Below are 17,304 nucleotides of genomic sequence, written 5' to 3'. Positions count from 1 at the left end.
TTTTTAACTCATGGGTCTGGCTCAAGCATATGAAAATATGGTTAACCTCAATCATAGCAAGACAATGCAAATTAAAATTACACTAAAATACTATTTTTCACTATCAGATTTGTAAAAACTCAAGTTCAGTAGCACACGCCAATGGTTTTCCGCATATGCTCTCAGGCACGCTCATGGAAAGGTAAACCAGTATGTTACCTATTATGAACTATTTGGCTGTATGTATCACAATTACAATCCTCTGACCCAGCAATTTCCATTCCTAGGAATTTATCCTACCAATATACTTGCTCATGCAAAACAACCATTAGGAGCAGCCTAGATGTCTATTAACATGGACCCAGCAAGTAACAACTCATCATGTTTGAAAAATATCCTGGAGGGGGGAGAGGGGGAAAAGGGGGAAAAATCAGGACAACTATAATAGCATAATCAATAAAATATAATTTAAAAAAGAAAAGAGCCCTGCCTGGTGTGGCTCAGTGGATTGTGTGCCGGACTGTGAACTGAAGGGTCACCAGTTAGGTTCCCAATTGGGGCACGTGCCTGGGTTGACAGAGGGATCCTCAGTGTGTGTGTGTGGGGGGGGGGGGGGGGGGGGCGCACGCACTGGAGGCAACCACACATTGATGTTTCTCTCACACCCTTCCCCGCTCTAAAAATAAGTAAATAATATCTTTTTTTTAAAAAAAGAAAAATCTCCCGGATATATTACTGACAAGGTACTAGTGTTTACTTGTGACTATGTGTAAGGAGGTACCTAGATGGATGAAGTCACAAGCAGAGACCTTATTTAGCTCTTCCATTTTTAAAAGATAATATCCACATGGCTCATAGCAAATAAAAACAAAGAGATAAGAATGACAACAATGAAAACCACTCCAGTGGTTCAGATCTCTCCACCCAAGCACTGGAAAACAATCATCAGAGCCCCAATTTTGCACTACCTCCAGAGTCAAAGCAGGAGGGCGGGCATCACTCTGCCAACCATAATGTGACGAAACCAGAAAAAACAGCACTAAGTCCCCCTACCAACTCAGGAAAATAGGTACTCCCTACTGGATCGCCACTCTAAAAGTCACTAAAAGGTGCTAAACACCAAAGCAGCTATTCTTTAAGATGTTCTACCAGGAAGCAGACAATCAGATTGATCACCAGCATCAAATAAACAAGTTTATGAATAAACTTACTAATAAGTTTATTCATAAACTTAATAAACAAACATTAATAAAATACATAGCATGGTATACAGTAACTCACCTGTGTTGTTTTACCAGATCCAGTCTCACCAACCAGTACAAAGGACTGATGTCTAACCAGAATATCTGTAAACCTATCTTTATATTCCCAAACAGGGAGCTGAAGCCGTTTCTTTAGAATATCATAGTATCGAGGAGTATGGGGTAAGTTGGTAAATGGATTAATGCACTGTGGAAGTGATGTGTGTCCGGCATGTCCGGTGTGTGTTGAATGGGCAGAATGTGTTGAATGTGTTGAATGTGCTGAGTGGGTTGAGTGAGCTGAATGGGAAGCTTTTAAAGGTGGTAATCCAGCACTGATAAGCATGGCATTAGTAGAAGCTCGCAATTCCTTCTCCTTTTCTTTCTCCCTCTCCCGCTCTCTGTCTCCTCTATCACGTTCTCGGTCCCGATCCTTAGACCGATCTTCACGATCCCTGTCCCGATCTCGATCCTTCCTAAAAAATAAATAAGTGAAAATAAATTTAGAATTGATTCTAAACTTTATGCAAACTGTTCACAGCGTTTTAGTCACAAAGAAAGTAAATGTCCCACAACCAAATGAATAGACTGATATAAAGTTCAACGAATTACAAAAGTACCAGAAATAATAAAAATAACACATAATCAAGGATTCTCCATGCCTCACCCATAAATATCCTTCCCTTTCTTGATGATGCCTCAAATTCTGTTAAGAGATTGTCTCTTATCACAACTTTTAGCCACCAAATAACACCTTCTCCAAGTAAAATCTCTTTCTACTTAGAAGCTAAATACTGAAGGGAGAGTAGGGAAAAGGTAGAACCAAATCAGGCCAAAAAAGAAAAGAAAATGGGGGGGGGGGGGGAAGGATAGCATACAGACTTTCCCAGAGTCTCCTTCAAGTTATGTAAAAATTATTTTTTGCACTGAATGTTACGTTCAAATTTTATCAAAAACACTGCTTCTGGACAAAGACAATTCCACCTCACCTTATAATAATATAAATATAAGTTAAAGGATTATAGGTTAATTTTCTTAAGTTCTTACTTTCCAGCACTTTCCTAATTTTGTTCAATAAGCATATATTGCCATGTAAGAAAAACTAAAATTAAAACACTTTTTATTCTTTTGTTTCATTTACTCTTGCATGATATCCTTAACAGCAATAGTAAAGTATTACCAGTATTTTTGTAAACCTATGTACACTTTGGTCACCCATTAAAGCACTTCACTGAACACTATTAAGTTTTTAAAATTTACTCAGATGTGCACTATATTAAACTTAGGCCGATTTTAAGTAGTCGATTCTAGTATCTACTTTTAGTTACTACAGGTGATCCCTAACACAGTAATAATTTTTAAATATTTTAGGCTTATTCATTCTACTAATCCGGTTTACTACAGACCAAGTCCTAAAGCAGACAAACTTGCCACAAGGTTTTTGGACCTAGACTTGAAATAGACAACATGGAGCTGTGACACAAGCCACAAGACAGGTCACACTGTTCCTTATTCATAACACAAGATGACATACAAATTTCCCAACACCTCAATCATCAGTAGCAGAGTGGCAAAGACTATTAATTCTCTGTAACAGCACATTAGCTGGGCAACAGTAACTCCCCTTGGTAAAATACAGCTAAAATGCTAAACCCAACATGAGGAAGGGTGATTCCCCAATCACAGAAATAAGCTAACCAATTACATTTGATCTTGTCCTTCCCAAAATATGTAATTCGATTCCATCAGAATTTACTTATATTTTCACATATAGAATCACTTTTACATATATTTGCATACATGTATCTCAATGATCACTTTCTACAGAACCACAGAACATATAAAGTAGGATGGAAGTCTCTCAGCCATTAGCATAAAAAGGAAGGAAATCAAAAGGAAAAAGAACACAAAGGATAACCTAATAAACATACAAAATGAAGTCTCAATGCAAAACTTGAGCTTCCTAGCCTATCTTTGAAACATGACATGTCATCCTTTCTTCTCTCATTCTGCCCCTGGTCTAAGGTGTCCATTAATTAAATAAGTATTTAGACTGCCCCAAATGTGAATGAGGAAGTTTATAATAGGGTAATAGAAACGTACCCAGCACTGTAGCCACAAATAGTTCAAAGACTGGATAGCTTTAAAAATCATCTGATCTAAAGAAAAAAAATTCACATTTCCAGCACTGCACCATAGGGGCAGGGTGTGGCACACAAACTGACAAAAGTTTGACGAACTTCTATACTTACAGCACTTAACATAGGGACTTACCCTTTCCAGGTTATAAAATATGGGAGATGGGAGTGATGGACGGAGTAAATCATATTATCATCTTGCTTTGTTACAGTAATACCTATACTAACAATGGTGTTTTTCAAGGGCCCATGAAGCATAAAATGCATCCTCAAGACACAAAGATTATCTGTTAACCACGAAATGGGGGTAATTGTGATATAAAAGTAAAAGAAACACTGAGTTGCATAACCAGCAAGGTATGAGTTGGCCAGAAAGTTCACTCTGTTTTTAAGTAAAACTAAGACATTTTTCATTTTCATCAGTAACTTTATTGAATGATGTATTCACCATTTTGTCCCACTACCTTTTGCCATCTTTCAGGCAACTTCGTAATTCCATCTTCCCAAACCTTATCTTTTTGAGCAAAGAACTGTCCCAGGTGCCTTTTGCAGTCTTCCAAGGAATTGAAAATTTTTTCCCATTAAGAGAATTAAAGCCCAATTTACTAATCTGTGAAAAGTATTAATAAATAAACTCAGAGTAAAATAAGAAAGCAACAGGAAGGATGCAGAAGGCAAATTAATTCAATCACTCAAAAAACTGCTCACAATTCGAACTGTCTACCATCAACGGGGAAGGGAAAATAAAAACTAAAGGTCAGCTAAGGAAGGTGCAAAGCCAGTTTCATAAATATGTGTAGGCTTGTGCACATGCAGTTTTTTTTAAATAGGTACTTTTATTATAAAGTTTTGTTAGGAAGAGATATACTATCTGAGGTATAATGCTTAAAGACTATCAAAGCAGTGCTTTACAGTCCCTTAACCACAGTGATGTCAGGAGAGACAACATGACAGCTGCAGCACACGTGGTTCTGTACTGTCTAGGCTCAATCCTAGCTTAGCACATGAGCTAACTAGTGGGCCACAGTTATTTGTTTCCTCGTATATAAAACGTGGCTACTTGTATGTCCTGCGTGGTATTTCAAGAATTAAAAGAAGTGCTTTATATGTATCTTATCTTTCAAGGTTTTTAAAAACTTTACAATACCAGGTTAAAGCTCCACACAGAATAACAGGAACTAAAATACTGCTAATGAAAATGTAAGCTGGTCATCAAAATCAGAGTATGTACACACACACTGCTTTTTATCTGGCAATCTCCCTTCCAGGAACTTCTCTTAAAGATGTAAGTGTGCTAATATGTCCATACAGGATGTTCATCATCCTTTTCACTTAGAAAATAATGAAGTCTAGGAAACTACCACAGCATCCATCGAACAGGAAATTGGTTTAAAAAGTTACAACGCCCCTTTACAAGTGAAATTTTATGCAGTCAATAAAAAGGACAGTGTATACCTATTCTATAGTTTGACATATTTCTGAGTGAATAGAAATAAAACATACTGAAACACCCCCATATTATTATAAATCTGTTCATATTTGTGAACAAATATTTAGAGATCTAAATAACAAGTTCATCAAAGGATTAAAGGCAGGGATGAAATTTTATGGAATGTTTTGCTTTTTTATTTGTATCTTCACATGTGGGTATTCTTGTGTTCCCCAGGGCAAGTTAGTTAACCTCACCTACATCAATGGACTGTAGTGAAGATGTGCTTATACATATAAAGCACCAGAATAGATTCGAGAGCACAGTATGTACTCTACAGATGTTACATAATTAGTATATTTATTTCACCATCTCCACAATTTAACAGGAAAAGCTCTCATTAGGAAGCAATACTGGAAACTAACATCAAAGCAAAAAATGCTCCTATTTTCCAAAACTTTTTCCCACAGTTCAACAGTAGGTTGTCTTTGGCCGTAATTATATATATAAAAATTTGTGGGGTGATGGAAAAAGAAATTAGATCATTTTGTAACAGAAGCTTCTCTACCTGACCCCCAAATTAAAATATACTAGGAGTAAATAAAGTTATACAGAGTGGGCAAAAGTAGATTTACAGTTGTTCTTTATGGAAAACACAATAATTAATAAATAATACAAGAACAGACTGTGTGCTCTGCATACTCACAACTGTAAACCTACTTTTGCCCCACCCTGTGTATAGGTTAAAGAGCTTGAATGTGAAATCGCCCGCTCTGTACTGGGGAAATGATTTAAAGCCATGTTTGGCAGTGAAACTCACAAAACTGACAAGCCTATCCTCTCAAATAAAACCACCTGCTAACTACCAAGGCTTAAAATAATACCTTGCACGATTGCATGACAGTTAACAAAAGTGACTAAGTTATAAAAAGGCAGAGGAAAAAAAACCCAAGCACTAATAAACGTGGTAAGCACACTGCTAAAGAAAATTAGTTTTATGAAAAATGATATTCGGGTGACTTAGAAATGACAATATAAAAGTCCCTCAAGTAGCTGAGAACTTGAGCTTTATTACAGGTAGATGTCATATAATAACCAGTAGAATTGTAGATCCGGAAAATTCACATTTTAAATTAGGGTATCTGTTTTGCAAGAGAAAGGGAGCAGCAACCCACATATGTATCTTGGGAACACTTTTAATCCCAAGAAAAGCATTTAAATGTTGGACATACACACAAATACGAGTAATTCATTCCCTCCCAGGGTATTCTGTTCCAATCAGAACTCTTCAGAGACATCAACTGCACCTTAACTAGATAACTTATTTTTACTTCACAGGACCCAGGAACCAAGTGTTCCCTATTTTACCCACCCATCGAAAATGCCATTAAACTAGGCTGTAATGACTCTTAACTGCAGTGATAGTATGTACGCTGTAATAGGAAAAGCAAGAGACTGGGAGTGAAAATGAAAAGACCAAGGTTCCAAATGCAGCTGTGAACTGCGTGAGGTTGCACAAGACACCTAAGGACCCTGGATCTCCCTTTCTCATCCGTTAGGTAGAGCTGACTACACTCTTTTAAAGTCTCTTCCAGCTCAAAACTGTGTGGCAAGTCCCTCTAATACTCTCAAGTTCCGGTGGAGTGGGACTTGTGGCCTAAAAAGAGAGAGAACTGAAGTCTAACATGGTAAACTAAAAACTTTACGAGATTAAAATGTTACATGCTTCTGCTTCTCATATTCAATAAAAGTACACCCTAAGCCATCCTAGCTGATACTCCAAACACAGATATCTGGAAATCAATAAGGGGCTTTGGGTGAACAAAAGTTCACGTAAGTTATACAGATGGCCTGACACAGTGATTCTGAACGTGCACACACACAATAAAAATGATAAAATTATACAAAGTATTTGGATATTCAGACTTTTGTGTTTTGCCTGAATTATCCAAATAAATATCTCTACTTCAGGAATGAAAACTCACACTGGACAAGAAATTACTTTTATGCAATTGTTATATTCATCTCTACCTTTAAAGATATGCTAAGGGAAAAGAATCTGAAACACCACGAGTCTCTGTGTATTTCGACTCTCCACCTCCCCAAGAACGGTATTTTGCCATAAATACTAAAAACATTTTTTGAAAAGGGTCTTCTTGTTTCAAAAGCTATTTATGAAGGAAGGCTGGAGGAACAGAAATCAAGAACTTATTGGAATAAAAAAAAAAATGCCTTCTAATTCCCAGCCCAGGAATGCCCAATAACCAGTTTTAGCCAAAGCAGAAAATAAAGGAGATGGCGGGAGCCTGGGCAGAGGGCGGAAGTTTGCCTAGTATCTACTTTGAAGTGTTTGAATGGAAGGAGTCATGCACTCTCGCGCCAAAGTATAAACGCAGAGGCTCCAAACTACCAGCCTTCTTGTCTATCAGGTATACTCCACGTTTTCCTTTCTCCCGGCAGGCGCTCTACTCTCCCTTCCCCCGAGAACTCCTCGTCTGCACGCCTCACCCCATTCCCGCCACCCCCATACCACCCAGCAAGAATCCAAGCGCTTCTCTCACTTTCCGCCCTCTTTCCTTCTCCCGACTGGGCATCCAACCGCCCCCAAGGCCCTTTTCCCGGCCCCTCTGCCTAGGAAGTACCTGCCGCCCGCGGAAGGCAACACTCCCGCCGCGCCCTCCTTTATCCCCTCCCCCAGCTCTAGGCCTCACCCGGGAATCCGGGTGGCCACGAGGTCCGCGGTTTCCTCCTGCCCGCTCCCCTAGAAGTGACTCTTCCTTGGCTCAGTCGGAGAAGGAGGCGTCCGCGTGGCCACGACAGGCCTCTCCACCCTCCTGACTGGGCCGAGCGGAGGCCGCGCAACACCATCTCCCCGCGCCCTTGCCCGGCCTCACGCCGGAGTGGCGCCGCTCTCCCCGACCCGCCGCTAGTGAACCGAGCCCAAAGGGAAACAAAGGGTCAGGCTACAAGTCCAGCTACGCCACGCCGGCCCTGGCCCGCTCCCCGCCGGAACTCCAACAAAGCCCGAGCCGCTGCCTCGCGCCCCTGGCCTGGCTTACCCATCAGTCCCCGCACGCTTCTTGCTGGAGGGGTAATCCTCCCCCAGGTCCAACCGGTGCCGCTTGGACATCTTCGAGAGGGCGACTGAAGGAAGAAAAGCGGCCTTACCGGTGGAGTCGACGGCAGCTACTTAACTCTGGAGGACCCCCACCCCTCCCGCTACAACAGCCTACACCGTGCGGCCAGAACCAGGAGCTAAAATGGCGGCGGCGACGAGGGCTGGGCCTGCGCGCGCGCTTCCGCAACGTGTTGTGAGTGCGTGCGTGGTGAGCGCGCACGCATTGGAGGCGGGAATTCCAGACCCGCCCTACTTCCTTCCCGCCGGGGCTTTACGGCACCTGAGTGGCTGCTGAACTGAGTGATCCCCTAGCCTTCACGCCCGTTTGATTTAGGAAACGGAGAGAGGGACAAGATCAGTCCTAGTTAGGAGGTACTCACCAACTGTGTTACTCTGGCATTAGGAGAGTCTCAGACCTAAAGAGTTTGAGAAACCAGTAAAGATCATCCCGCTGAGAAGGGGCAGAGCAGGGACTGGAACCCAACTATTTTACAACTCCAGTTCTAGAACTTGAAGTCACTAACCAGACACTCTCAATCACAGTGCGGAAACTGATGAGACAAATACCAAAACTTGATGTAATCTATTCTCTTTTTTTACCCAGTCCGGGCAACATGCACGCAACCTATTAATGTTCTTAAAATTAATATGTAATAGAGAAAATTGGCGGTAAGGACATAATTAGCTTTCCCCCATCCCCCGTGTGCTATTTTTATACACTTCCACGATGTTAACTCTAGCTCTATACTCATTCTTACAGCAACCCTGCAAGATAGGTGTTATTTTATAGATGTGAACTCTAAGGCAGAAAGAGGTTAAGAAGTAAACACAGCAATTAGGGCTGTCCCTAAAGCCATAGCAAATTTGGGGGGTTAGATGACTCGTGACTGTTGTAGATCTCTTCCCCCAGACCCTATCTGCTGTCTCAGTTGCATTCATCTCCAGAAGAAACTCACAACAAAAAGATCTGTGGGCCATTCAAGCTGGGTGATCTATGTAGTATGAGAAATGGATGTACAGATGCGTGGGAAGACCTTACTCAGATTCTTATCCAATCCTCAGAACTGCAATTGCTACGGTTAAATATAACCTTAATATCGCAGCTGATAAAGAGGGTTTTTTTTTAATCTTTGTACCAAATCCACATTCCAAGTCAGCACAAAGAAAAGTGAATATCTTCACTTTAAAAAACATATACAACTTTCTACCCTAAATGCTCATTAACAGTATATTGACTTTTATCAGAGGTCATGATACATTAATCACTGAGTTTTAAATCTAAGAAAGAATTTCCAGCTGGTTTTCTTTTTTTATGTCATTTTAATTAGCAATAATCGCACCTCGGATAAACCTCATTGGCTATGATACTGCCACTGCGCAAAGCTTTTTTTTTATGTCATTTTAAAATGAGTAAACCTGAGCCCTAGTTCATGCCCAAGTTCATACAGGCAGTTAGTGTCAAAGTCAGAATTAAAATCCAGATTTCACTCCAAATATTCCAGTACCAGGCCTCCACGTTCACAGTTTGAGGACAACTACAGAGTATTCTAAAATTTTGGAAAAAATGAGGGAAAAGGTTAGAATTCTACCTACAGAAGTGCTCTACCCTTGGCAGCATCAGCCTCTCACAAGTGGCAAAGAGACTTAGTGAAGAAGGAACTGAAATCAAGGTGATGAGACTTCTTCCTTGGGCTCAGTGTATATCCATAGAAAACTGTAAACCAATCAGTTGTGTTGCAGCCTAAATGACTGAAGAGAAGCTATATTTACCAAAGAACAGTGGCCTGGCCTTCTGGAATCTACAAGGGGAACAAAGGGCCAGGATCTTTCAGGATGTTCACACTCCCTCTAACGAGTTCTGGGTCTAGGTGATCCACCCTAGATTTTCACAGAGAATGGTCCCTAGAATAGAAAAGAGCCATCCACCAGCCTCTCTACAGCATCGCAGCCCAGTTTTTCCTTCTGTCTGATCCTGCTTTCATGCCTTCCTTTCTGGTGTTGATCCTAAGTGCTCCTTAATAAACTCCCTGTGCACTAATCTTTGCTTCAGAGTCTACTTTTCATGCAACCCGATATTAAAAGACTTGGTGCCAGAAATGGTCCAAGAAAGCAGACACTATGATTGGATTTTGGAGTTGGCCACCCATCGCTGGCTGGCAATGACTCACTGGTGGCAGGTAGAAACACAGTTGTGACAAGGAAGCAGGGCAATTGTTAAACTTCTACCCACAGAGTACTGGGAAAGAGCATGGAATATTGTCCAAGTATGGAGGAAATATTAACTATAAGAACATTGGCGTTTGGTTGGGTATTGCTAAGTGGGCTTGACACTTTAGAGAGAGATCATGTAAGTCTGAGAGTGATTAGCCTGCAATTCAAAGCTAAGTGTAAAAGCCAGAAGACCTTCCAGGGAGCATATAAACAGGCTCTCATATGCTGCCCGGGGAAGAGAGAGAAACCTGATGGCGGTTCCTAGGACTTAACTAGAACAGTAGCAGAAGGCCAAGTGGATTAAATTCTCCACAAGGTTAGGGCCCTGTCTGGGAAAGAGTGGGCCCAGAGGCCCACACACGGGATGGGGGCACTTACATTGATAGACCTGAAAAATCCCTATCTCCCCTTCTACCTGGTGAGCCTGTCAAAATGTCCCACTCCTCCCTAGCAGAGGCCAGTTCTCCTTCCTAGTGAGATTATCAGAGGCTTCCTCTCTGCGAGATAATGTACCTTTCTCAGGATACTCCCCAACTTCCCCTGCTAGCCACTAGGCAATAATTAGGCTTAAGTCACAACATAGGTTATTCCAAGGACTCCTTAGGGCTGATAATATTGGAAAACGACCACAAAGAAGTTATAGGACAGCCCTGACTGGTATGGCTTAGTTGGTTGGGCATCATCTGGCAGTCCTGCAAAGCAAAAGGTCACCAGTCTGATTCCTGGGCAGGGCACGTGCCTGGGTTGTATGTTTGCTCCCTCGTAGGGGCATGGACAAGAGACAAGTAATCGACATTTCTCTCTCACATTGATGTTTCTCTCCTTCTCTTTCTCCTTCCCTTCTCTTCTCTAAATAAATAAAATCAAAATAAGGAGGGGGAGGGGAAGAAGGGGAAGGGCGGGGAGAAGTAGAAGGAGGAGGAGGAAAAAGAGAAGGACCTTGCCAAGAGGTACCAGCAGGAGCCAGGAAAATGTGCATGGGACTAAGTTCTGAAGGTTCTGGATAAAGAAGGGAGGAGGGAGGCGGAACACAAAGTTAAATAAGGGACAATTTATTATTTGGGAGTTCTACTGATACAGGATTTAACATACACAAGACCCCCAGGCAATGGTGTGAACACACTTAGGATGTCATCTCAAAGTGTGGCAAAAACAATGGTCCACAGTACACCAAGTTGGGTAGAAATGCCAGAACTGCTGTGGTAAAAAGGGATTAAATAGCTCAAAGAAATGAATGTGCTAAAGTAGAAGTATTTATTTAAAGGTGGAAAACCCAGCAGATAAATATATTCTATAGGAAAGTTCAGAAAATGCACCACTTAGCAAATCAGTAAGGAGTTTGCTGGTAAGGGAGGTCAGAAATTCAGCGATGCCTCTATTCCAGGGCTGAAGATAGCAGATGCCATTTCAGACCTGGGCTGCTTGAGAGCAGCAGAGGTGACAGAATTCTGTGACACAGAGATCACACGGTGGCATTTAAACATCAGAAGCCAGGTGGATGCTACAAAGTGTTAAGGAGGCCTGACTCACAGAGGTAATAGAGATGATAAATAGAACGTGGTCCCAAGGGCAAAATGAATGGGCAACCATCAAAGCAAGTCCTCTATCTGAACAACCAAAATAAGTCAAGAATAGATGATCAAAAGTTTGAAAGCAATTGCCCCAGTGAAAACTTGCCCAGTTTCTGGACTTGAACCATGACAAAAACCAGATACTGCACGCTGGCTAAAACAAAGCAGAAGGATGTACGAAGAGCAAGGATTTTGACCTGCAAGCTGGGAAACTCATGGCTACTGGAGCAATGTGTTTCTGAGTTGCTCAAAGACTAATAAAGGGTTTTATGGGGAAAATGCAGAAGTTACTTGGCTTTTAGTTGATTGGTTGCCTTGTGATCTATTTCCTTATTTGGATCAGGGCAGCTGAGTCAAGGAACCAGAAAGTCCAGAGATGGCGTGAATAGACTTGACATTTGGAAATTGGCTGGAGTCCTTTGCTGGTTTCTGAGAAGAGCTATAAATTCCTGCAACTTAGGTAAAGTTGAGCTTTATTTTTCTTTAATACACCTGCATGGGCCAACTCCATTTTGCCCCCAACATAAGTGACTCCATTTTAGTTTGGGTTCTACAACCAGTTTTCTGTCCTGGAATATACTGATTACAGGAGAAGCCATGTTCCTAGGAGCAAGGAGACTGCAATAACATTACACTTTCCCTCCCCTCTCCTTCCCACTGCAGTAGGGTTCTGGTGTAATAACAGCGGATTACAGCTAAAAGGGCTATAAGATGCAGACCAGACTCTGAGGAAGAATTCCTAGGAAAACCCAGCTTCAACAGAGGAGACTAAACAGGACACTAGAGGAATTTAAAAACTCCAGCACCTACAGTTACAGGAAACATTAAACACAGCCCACCTGTTAGCCAGATTAAAATAAAACTTCATTAACATAAAGCCTAAGCATTGACTTTGGTTTCTATTACCCAGTACATTCTGCAGGCTTTCAATGAAAAATTACAAGGCAGTCTAAAAGACAAGAGAAAACACAGTCTGAAGGACAAACAAGTAATAGAACAGACTCAGATATAACACAGACTTTGGAATTAGGAGTCAGATTCTGAATTCTAATCCATATTCCAATCAATTTGGAATTGGAATCAAACAGAAAATTTGAAATAACTATGATTAACATAGTTAATAGGCAATAATTAGGCTTAAGTCACAACATAGGTTATTCCAAGGACTCCTTAGGGCTGATAATATTGGAAAACGACCACAAAGAAGTTATAGGACAGCCCTGACTGGTATGGTTTAGTTGGTTGGTAGACAAAGGGCTCTAGTAGACAAAGTAGATAAGACACAAGAGAAGATGGGTAATATAAGCAGAGGGATTGAAACTTAAAAAGAAATCAAAAGCAAGAGTTAGAATTTTAAAACATTGTAACAGAAATGAAGAATGCCTTGAAAAAAATATGAAAAGAAGTTCTTCAGGGAAAAGGAAGTGATATCAGTCAGAAATCTACAAGTAGAAAGGAAGAGCATTGGAGAAGGAATAAATGAAGGTAAAATAAAATCTTGTATTTTTCTTATTCTTAATTGATCTAACAGATAACAGTTTATTGCTAAAGTAACAATAGAACAATATATTGGGAGATTATAGGAAATGGATAAGGGAAATGAATGACAGCAATGTCTTAAGGGATAAATGAGAGACAAGAATTAGGATATTCTAAGTTACCTGTATGACGCATGAAGCTGTATAGGGTTATTTAAAGGTGGACTTAGATAAGTTAAAATGTAAGACAATCACTAATTTTTTAAAGTATAATCGATATGCTATTAGAAGAGATAGGATGGAATCATATAAGATGCTCAATTAAAACCAAGGGGAGGCAGGAAAAAAGTGAAAGAACAAATACAACGAATAGAAAACAGTTGCAAAATCAACCTAGGGAAACAAGCAGAAAACGCAAACAACTCACTTATAAAAATGGGTAAAGGATTTGAGTAGACATTTCTCCAAAGAAGGTATACAGATGGCCAACACACACATGAGAAGGTAGTCAATATCACAAATCATTAGGGAAATACAAGTCAAAACCGCAGGGAGAAACCCCTTTTCCACTCATGGGGATGACTGCTACAAAGGCAAACAGACTGTAAGTGTTGGCAAGGGTGTGGAGAAATTGGAACATGAGTGCATTGCTGTTAAGAATATAAAACGGTATCGCCACAATGAAAAGCACTATGATGAGTCCTCAAAAAATTATATATAGAATTCCTATATGATTCAGCAATTCCACCTTTGAGTATGCAGCCCAAAGGAAATAGGAACTTGAACAGACGTTTGTATACCCATGTTCATAACAGCATTATTCACAATAGCCGAAAGGTGGAAACAACTTAAAATGTCCTCGACAGATGAATAGATAAAGAAGATGTGATATGTACATACAATGGAACATTATTTCAACTTAACGAGGGCGTGTACAGCACAGATGAGCCTTGAAGACGTTGTGCTGAGTGAAATGAGATGCTGCGCGTTCTGGAGATGGATGGTGTGATGGCTGCACAGCAACGTAAATGCACTTAAAGCACTGAACTGTGTACTTAAAATGGCTAAAATGGTAAGTTTTATGTCATATATATTTACCACATTAAAAAAATGGAGAAAAAGGTAAAATTGGTTTCTCCCCTTAAGACCTAAAAGATGGATGGGGGTAGTCCCCATCATACCTCCACTTAATTGACCAGTTTGGCCTCTATAAAATCCAGACAGATCCTGGAGGATGGCAATGAATGATCAAAAACCTAACCAAGCAGTGTTCCCAATTGCAGCTGCGGTGTCAGGTGTGTTCTCTCCGCTAGAGCAGATTAGTGTGGACTAATGAACATGGCCAATGATCCTGCAAACCCGCTCTTTTTCTAGCCCTAGTCCAAAAGAGAGTTTGAAACAATTCACATTTCTTTGGATTGTACAACGGTGTCAGATTTACAGTCTTGCCCCAGAGCTATGTTAACTCTGCTGTCCTCTGTCACGACAGAGTCCGAAGAGACATGGATCCCCTGGACATCCCACAGAATATCACACTGGTCCAGTAAAATGGTGACATCATGCTAGATGGACCAAATGAACAAGAAGTTGTTAGGAAGTTGGAGGCCTTGCTCTCTTGCAAGAGGTAAACCTTAAAAGATTCAGATGTAATTTTTTAGAGTCCAGTGAACTTGGGTAGCCAGAACAGCCTGTCCAAAGTAAAGGAGAAATTACTGCATCTCGCAGCTCCCATCGTGAGCAAGGCAGCACACTGCCTGCATGTAGGCCTCATCCAGTCCTGGAAGCAACATCTCCCAGAAGTACTGCTCTAACTCACATAGCAGGTGACACAGAAGGACGCCATTTTTCAGTGGGGTCTATAGCAGGAAAGGACTCTGCAACAGGTCTAGGCTGCAAAGCAAACGGCTGGCTCCTTGTTCACAGCCCAGCAGACCCTGTAGTATGAGGGGTATCAGTGGTAGAAAAAGATGACATGTGGAAGCCCCAGTTGGAGAATCACAGTGTAGATCTAGAGGGTTCAAAACCATACCAACTGCAACAGAGGATTAACCACCTTTCAAAAAACAGCTCTTAGAGTATTACCAGGCCCTGAGAGAGACCAATGCCTCATCATGGGCCATCAACTGACCATGCCACCAGAAGTACCCTTCATGTGCTATGTTCTATCACACTCTCCAAGCCATAATGTGGGGGTAGGCTCAGATGGAAGAGGTGCACCTAGGATGGAACATCAGTAAGACCAGAGGCACAAGCAAGCTTCTAGTGCAGAGAGCATGCAGGTAGCTCATATCACCCACCACTGCTGCACAGCACCTCTCTCTCAGCTCTAATGGTGGACTCCAGCCAGTGCATGAGAACTCAGTGCTCAGTCTTCAGGATGTTGACATCATGTTAGTAGTTCGAAATTGACCATAGTGGAAGTATTTACACCATGAACATTAGCTAATGCTACAAATTAGACATTTTTCTCCTTTTCAGAAAACTGGTTGTTAAATATTTAGTGGTGCATTACCGCTCAGCTCCTACTGCATGGGGAGATCCTTGGTAAGCAGCTGATGTAAGAGGAAAACCCTTTGGTGAACTTGACTCACAAATGGCTCAACATGGTTTGTCAGTGTGATCAAGAAAAGGGGATGGCTGCTTGGCTGTCCCACTCGGCCTGGACTTGAAAGGCAGTGGTAAGGGGAGCTCCTCCCCCCTGGTCAGCCACTTTGTGTAGAGAGAGAAGTGTCCTGAAATTAGAAGACACAGGCACTCACGGGCAGTGCTGAATGGCTTGGCCGAGGTCAGGGGCCTTGGAAGATTGGGGGACAATGGACACTAGGGGAAAACCATGTGGGTGGCCCTATGGAAGTTGGTATAGAGTGTGAAGATCTTTACTTCACATACTAATGACCATCAGAGAGCATCCATCGTAGAAGAGGCACTAAAAAACCACATATCATTGAGCTGAAACAAGCCACCATCAGCCACTCCGGGGCTTCCATGATAGTCACTTGAATGGAGTTCCCTTAGTAGCTGGAATGGAGACTAGACATTGATGCAAAAGCATGGGTCCCACTTAACAAGGTGATCTGGCTTTGCCATCACTGAAGGTCCAAGCCGCTAACAACAGAAATCCGTGCCAAGTGCCCAACATGATACAATTGCTTAGAGACAACAAGCAACCACTTGGTGACAAATTAACTACATTGGATACCATCTACCCTGGAAGGGGTAGCCATTCATTATGACAAACATGAACAAATTTTCTGTGGATTTGCCTTTTCTGCCTACAGGGCTTCAGCCACTTCCATTATCTAAGACCATATAGAATGTTTAATCTTCTGGTGTGAAACTCTGCATATGATTGTGTCAGACAAAGGGACTAATGTTAAAGGAAGTGCTGGAACAGGCACGTGACCATACGACCCACTGTTCATATCACGTACTGCAGAAGAACTAGCCTTGCAAAATAACTGGCTCAGGGCCAGGACCTCAGGAAGATGACATGCCATCCTCCTTTGTACAGTGCACATTCTACATAAATGACCGTCATATGGTGCTGTTTTCCCAGTAGTTAGGATACATACATCTGGGGATCGAGAGTTGGAAACAGGAATACTTTCATTTTTCTTCACTTTTAATGATCCATTTTGGGAATTGGTGCTTCCCATTCCAGAAACTCTGGGTTCTCAATAGTTAAGAGTCAGCCTGCTTCTTAAAATGGAACAAATACCTCCACCATGGCTGCCAATTGGGCTCTTTAAGCTCCTCATGCTAAGTGATGAGCGTAAGAGAAGGAATCACCATCCTGGCAGAAGTAATTAACCCTGGTCATGAGGAGGAGGTAAGCTGTGGTCGTAAAATGGGGCAAAAAAATAAAATGTGTTTTCCACAGAGATGTTCCATTTGAACATCTCTTCCTACTCCCTTGTGCTGTTTGGACAGTAGATACACATGAGTAGCAACTCTATCCTGAGAGCAGCATAGTAACCAAGGACTCAGACCCTTAAGAGCTGAGGGCCTGGGTTATTCTACAAGGTGAGTGACCAGGAGCACCAGAGGTGCTGGCTGAGTGGGGGGGTAAATAGACGGCTAGTAGAGGAGCAAGATGCTGAGTGACAGGTGAAGCACCGACATGCATCGGCTGTGTCTGC

General features: G+C 41.7%; 1 protein-coding gene and 1 pseudogene across 1 annotated transcript in view; both read right to left on the bottom strand.

Moving 5' to 3' along the window:
- The window catches only part of DHX15 (DEAH-box helicase 15), a 54,598-nt gene extending 46,530 nt beyond the window's left edge, over nucleotides 1-8,068 (bottom strand). The window contains exons 1-2 of the mRNA XM_024573944.3: nucleotides 7,847-8,068; nucleotides 1,261-1,696 (exon numbers count right to left, since the gene is read on the bottom strand). Coding sequence (XP_024429712.1) covers nucleotides 1,261-1,696; nucleotides 7,847-7,917 — 507 coding nt within the window. The 5' untranslated portion in view covers nucleotides 7,918-8,068. The remainder of the gene's footprint in view (nucleotides 1-1,260; nucleotides 1,697-7,846) is intronic.
- Nucleotides 8,069-9,172: 1,104 nt separating this feature from the next.
- Nucleotides 9,173-9,290, bottom strand: LOC112316945 (U4 spliceosomal RNA; annotated as a pseudogene).
- Between the last annotated feature and the right edge of the window lie 8,014 nt (nucleotides 9,291-17,304).

Source organism: Desmodus rotundus, chromosome 4, assembly GCF_022682495.2.
Source record: "Desmodus rotundus isolate HL8 chromosome 4, HLdesRot8A.1, whole genome shotgun sequence".
Taxonomy (NCBI): domain Eukaryota; kingdom Metazoa; phylum Chordata; class Mammalia; order Chiroptera; family Phyllostomidae; genus Desmodus; species Desmodus rotundus.
This window is presented reverse-complemented; position numbering and strand designations above follow the sequence as displayed.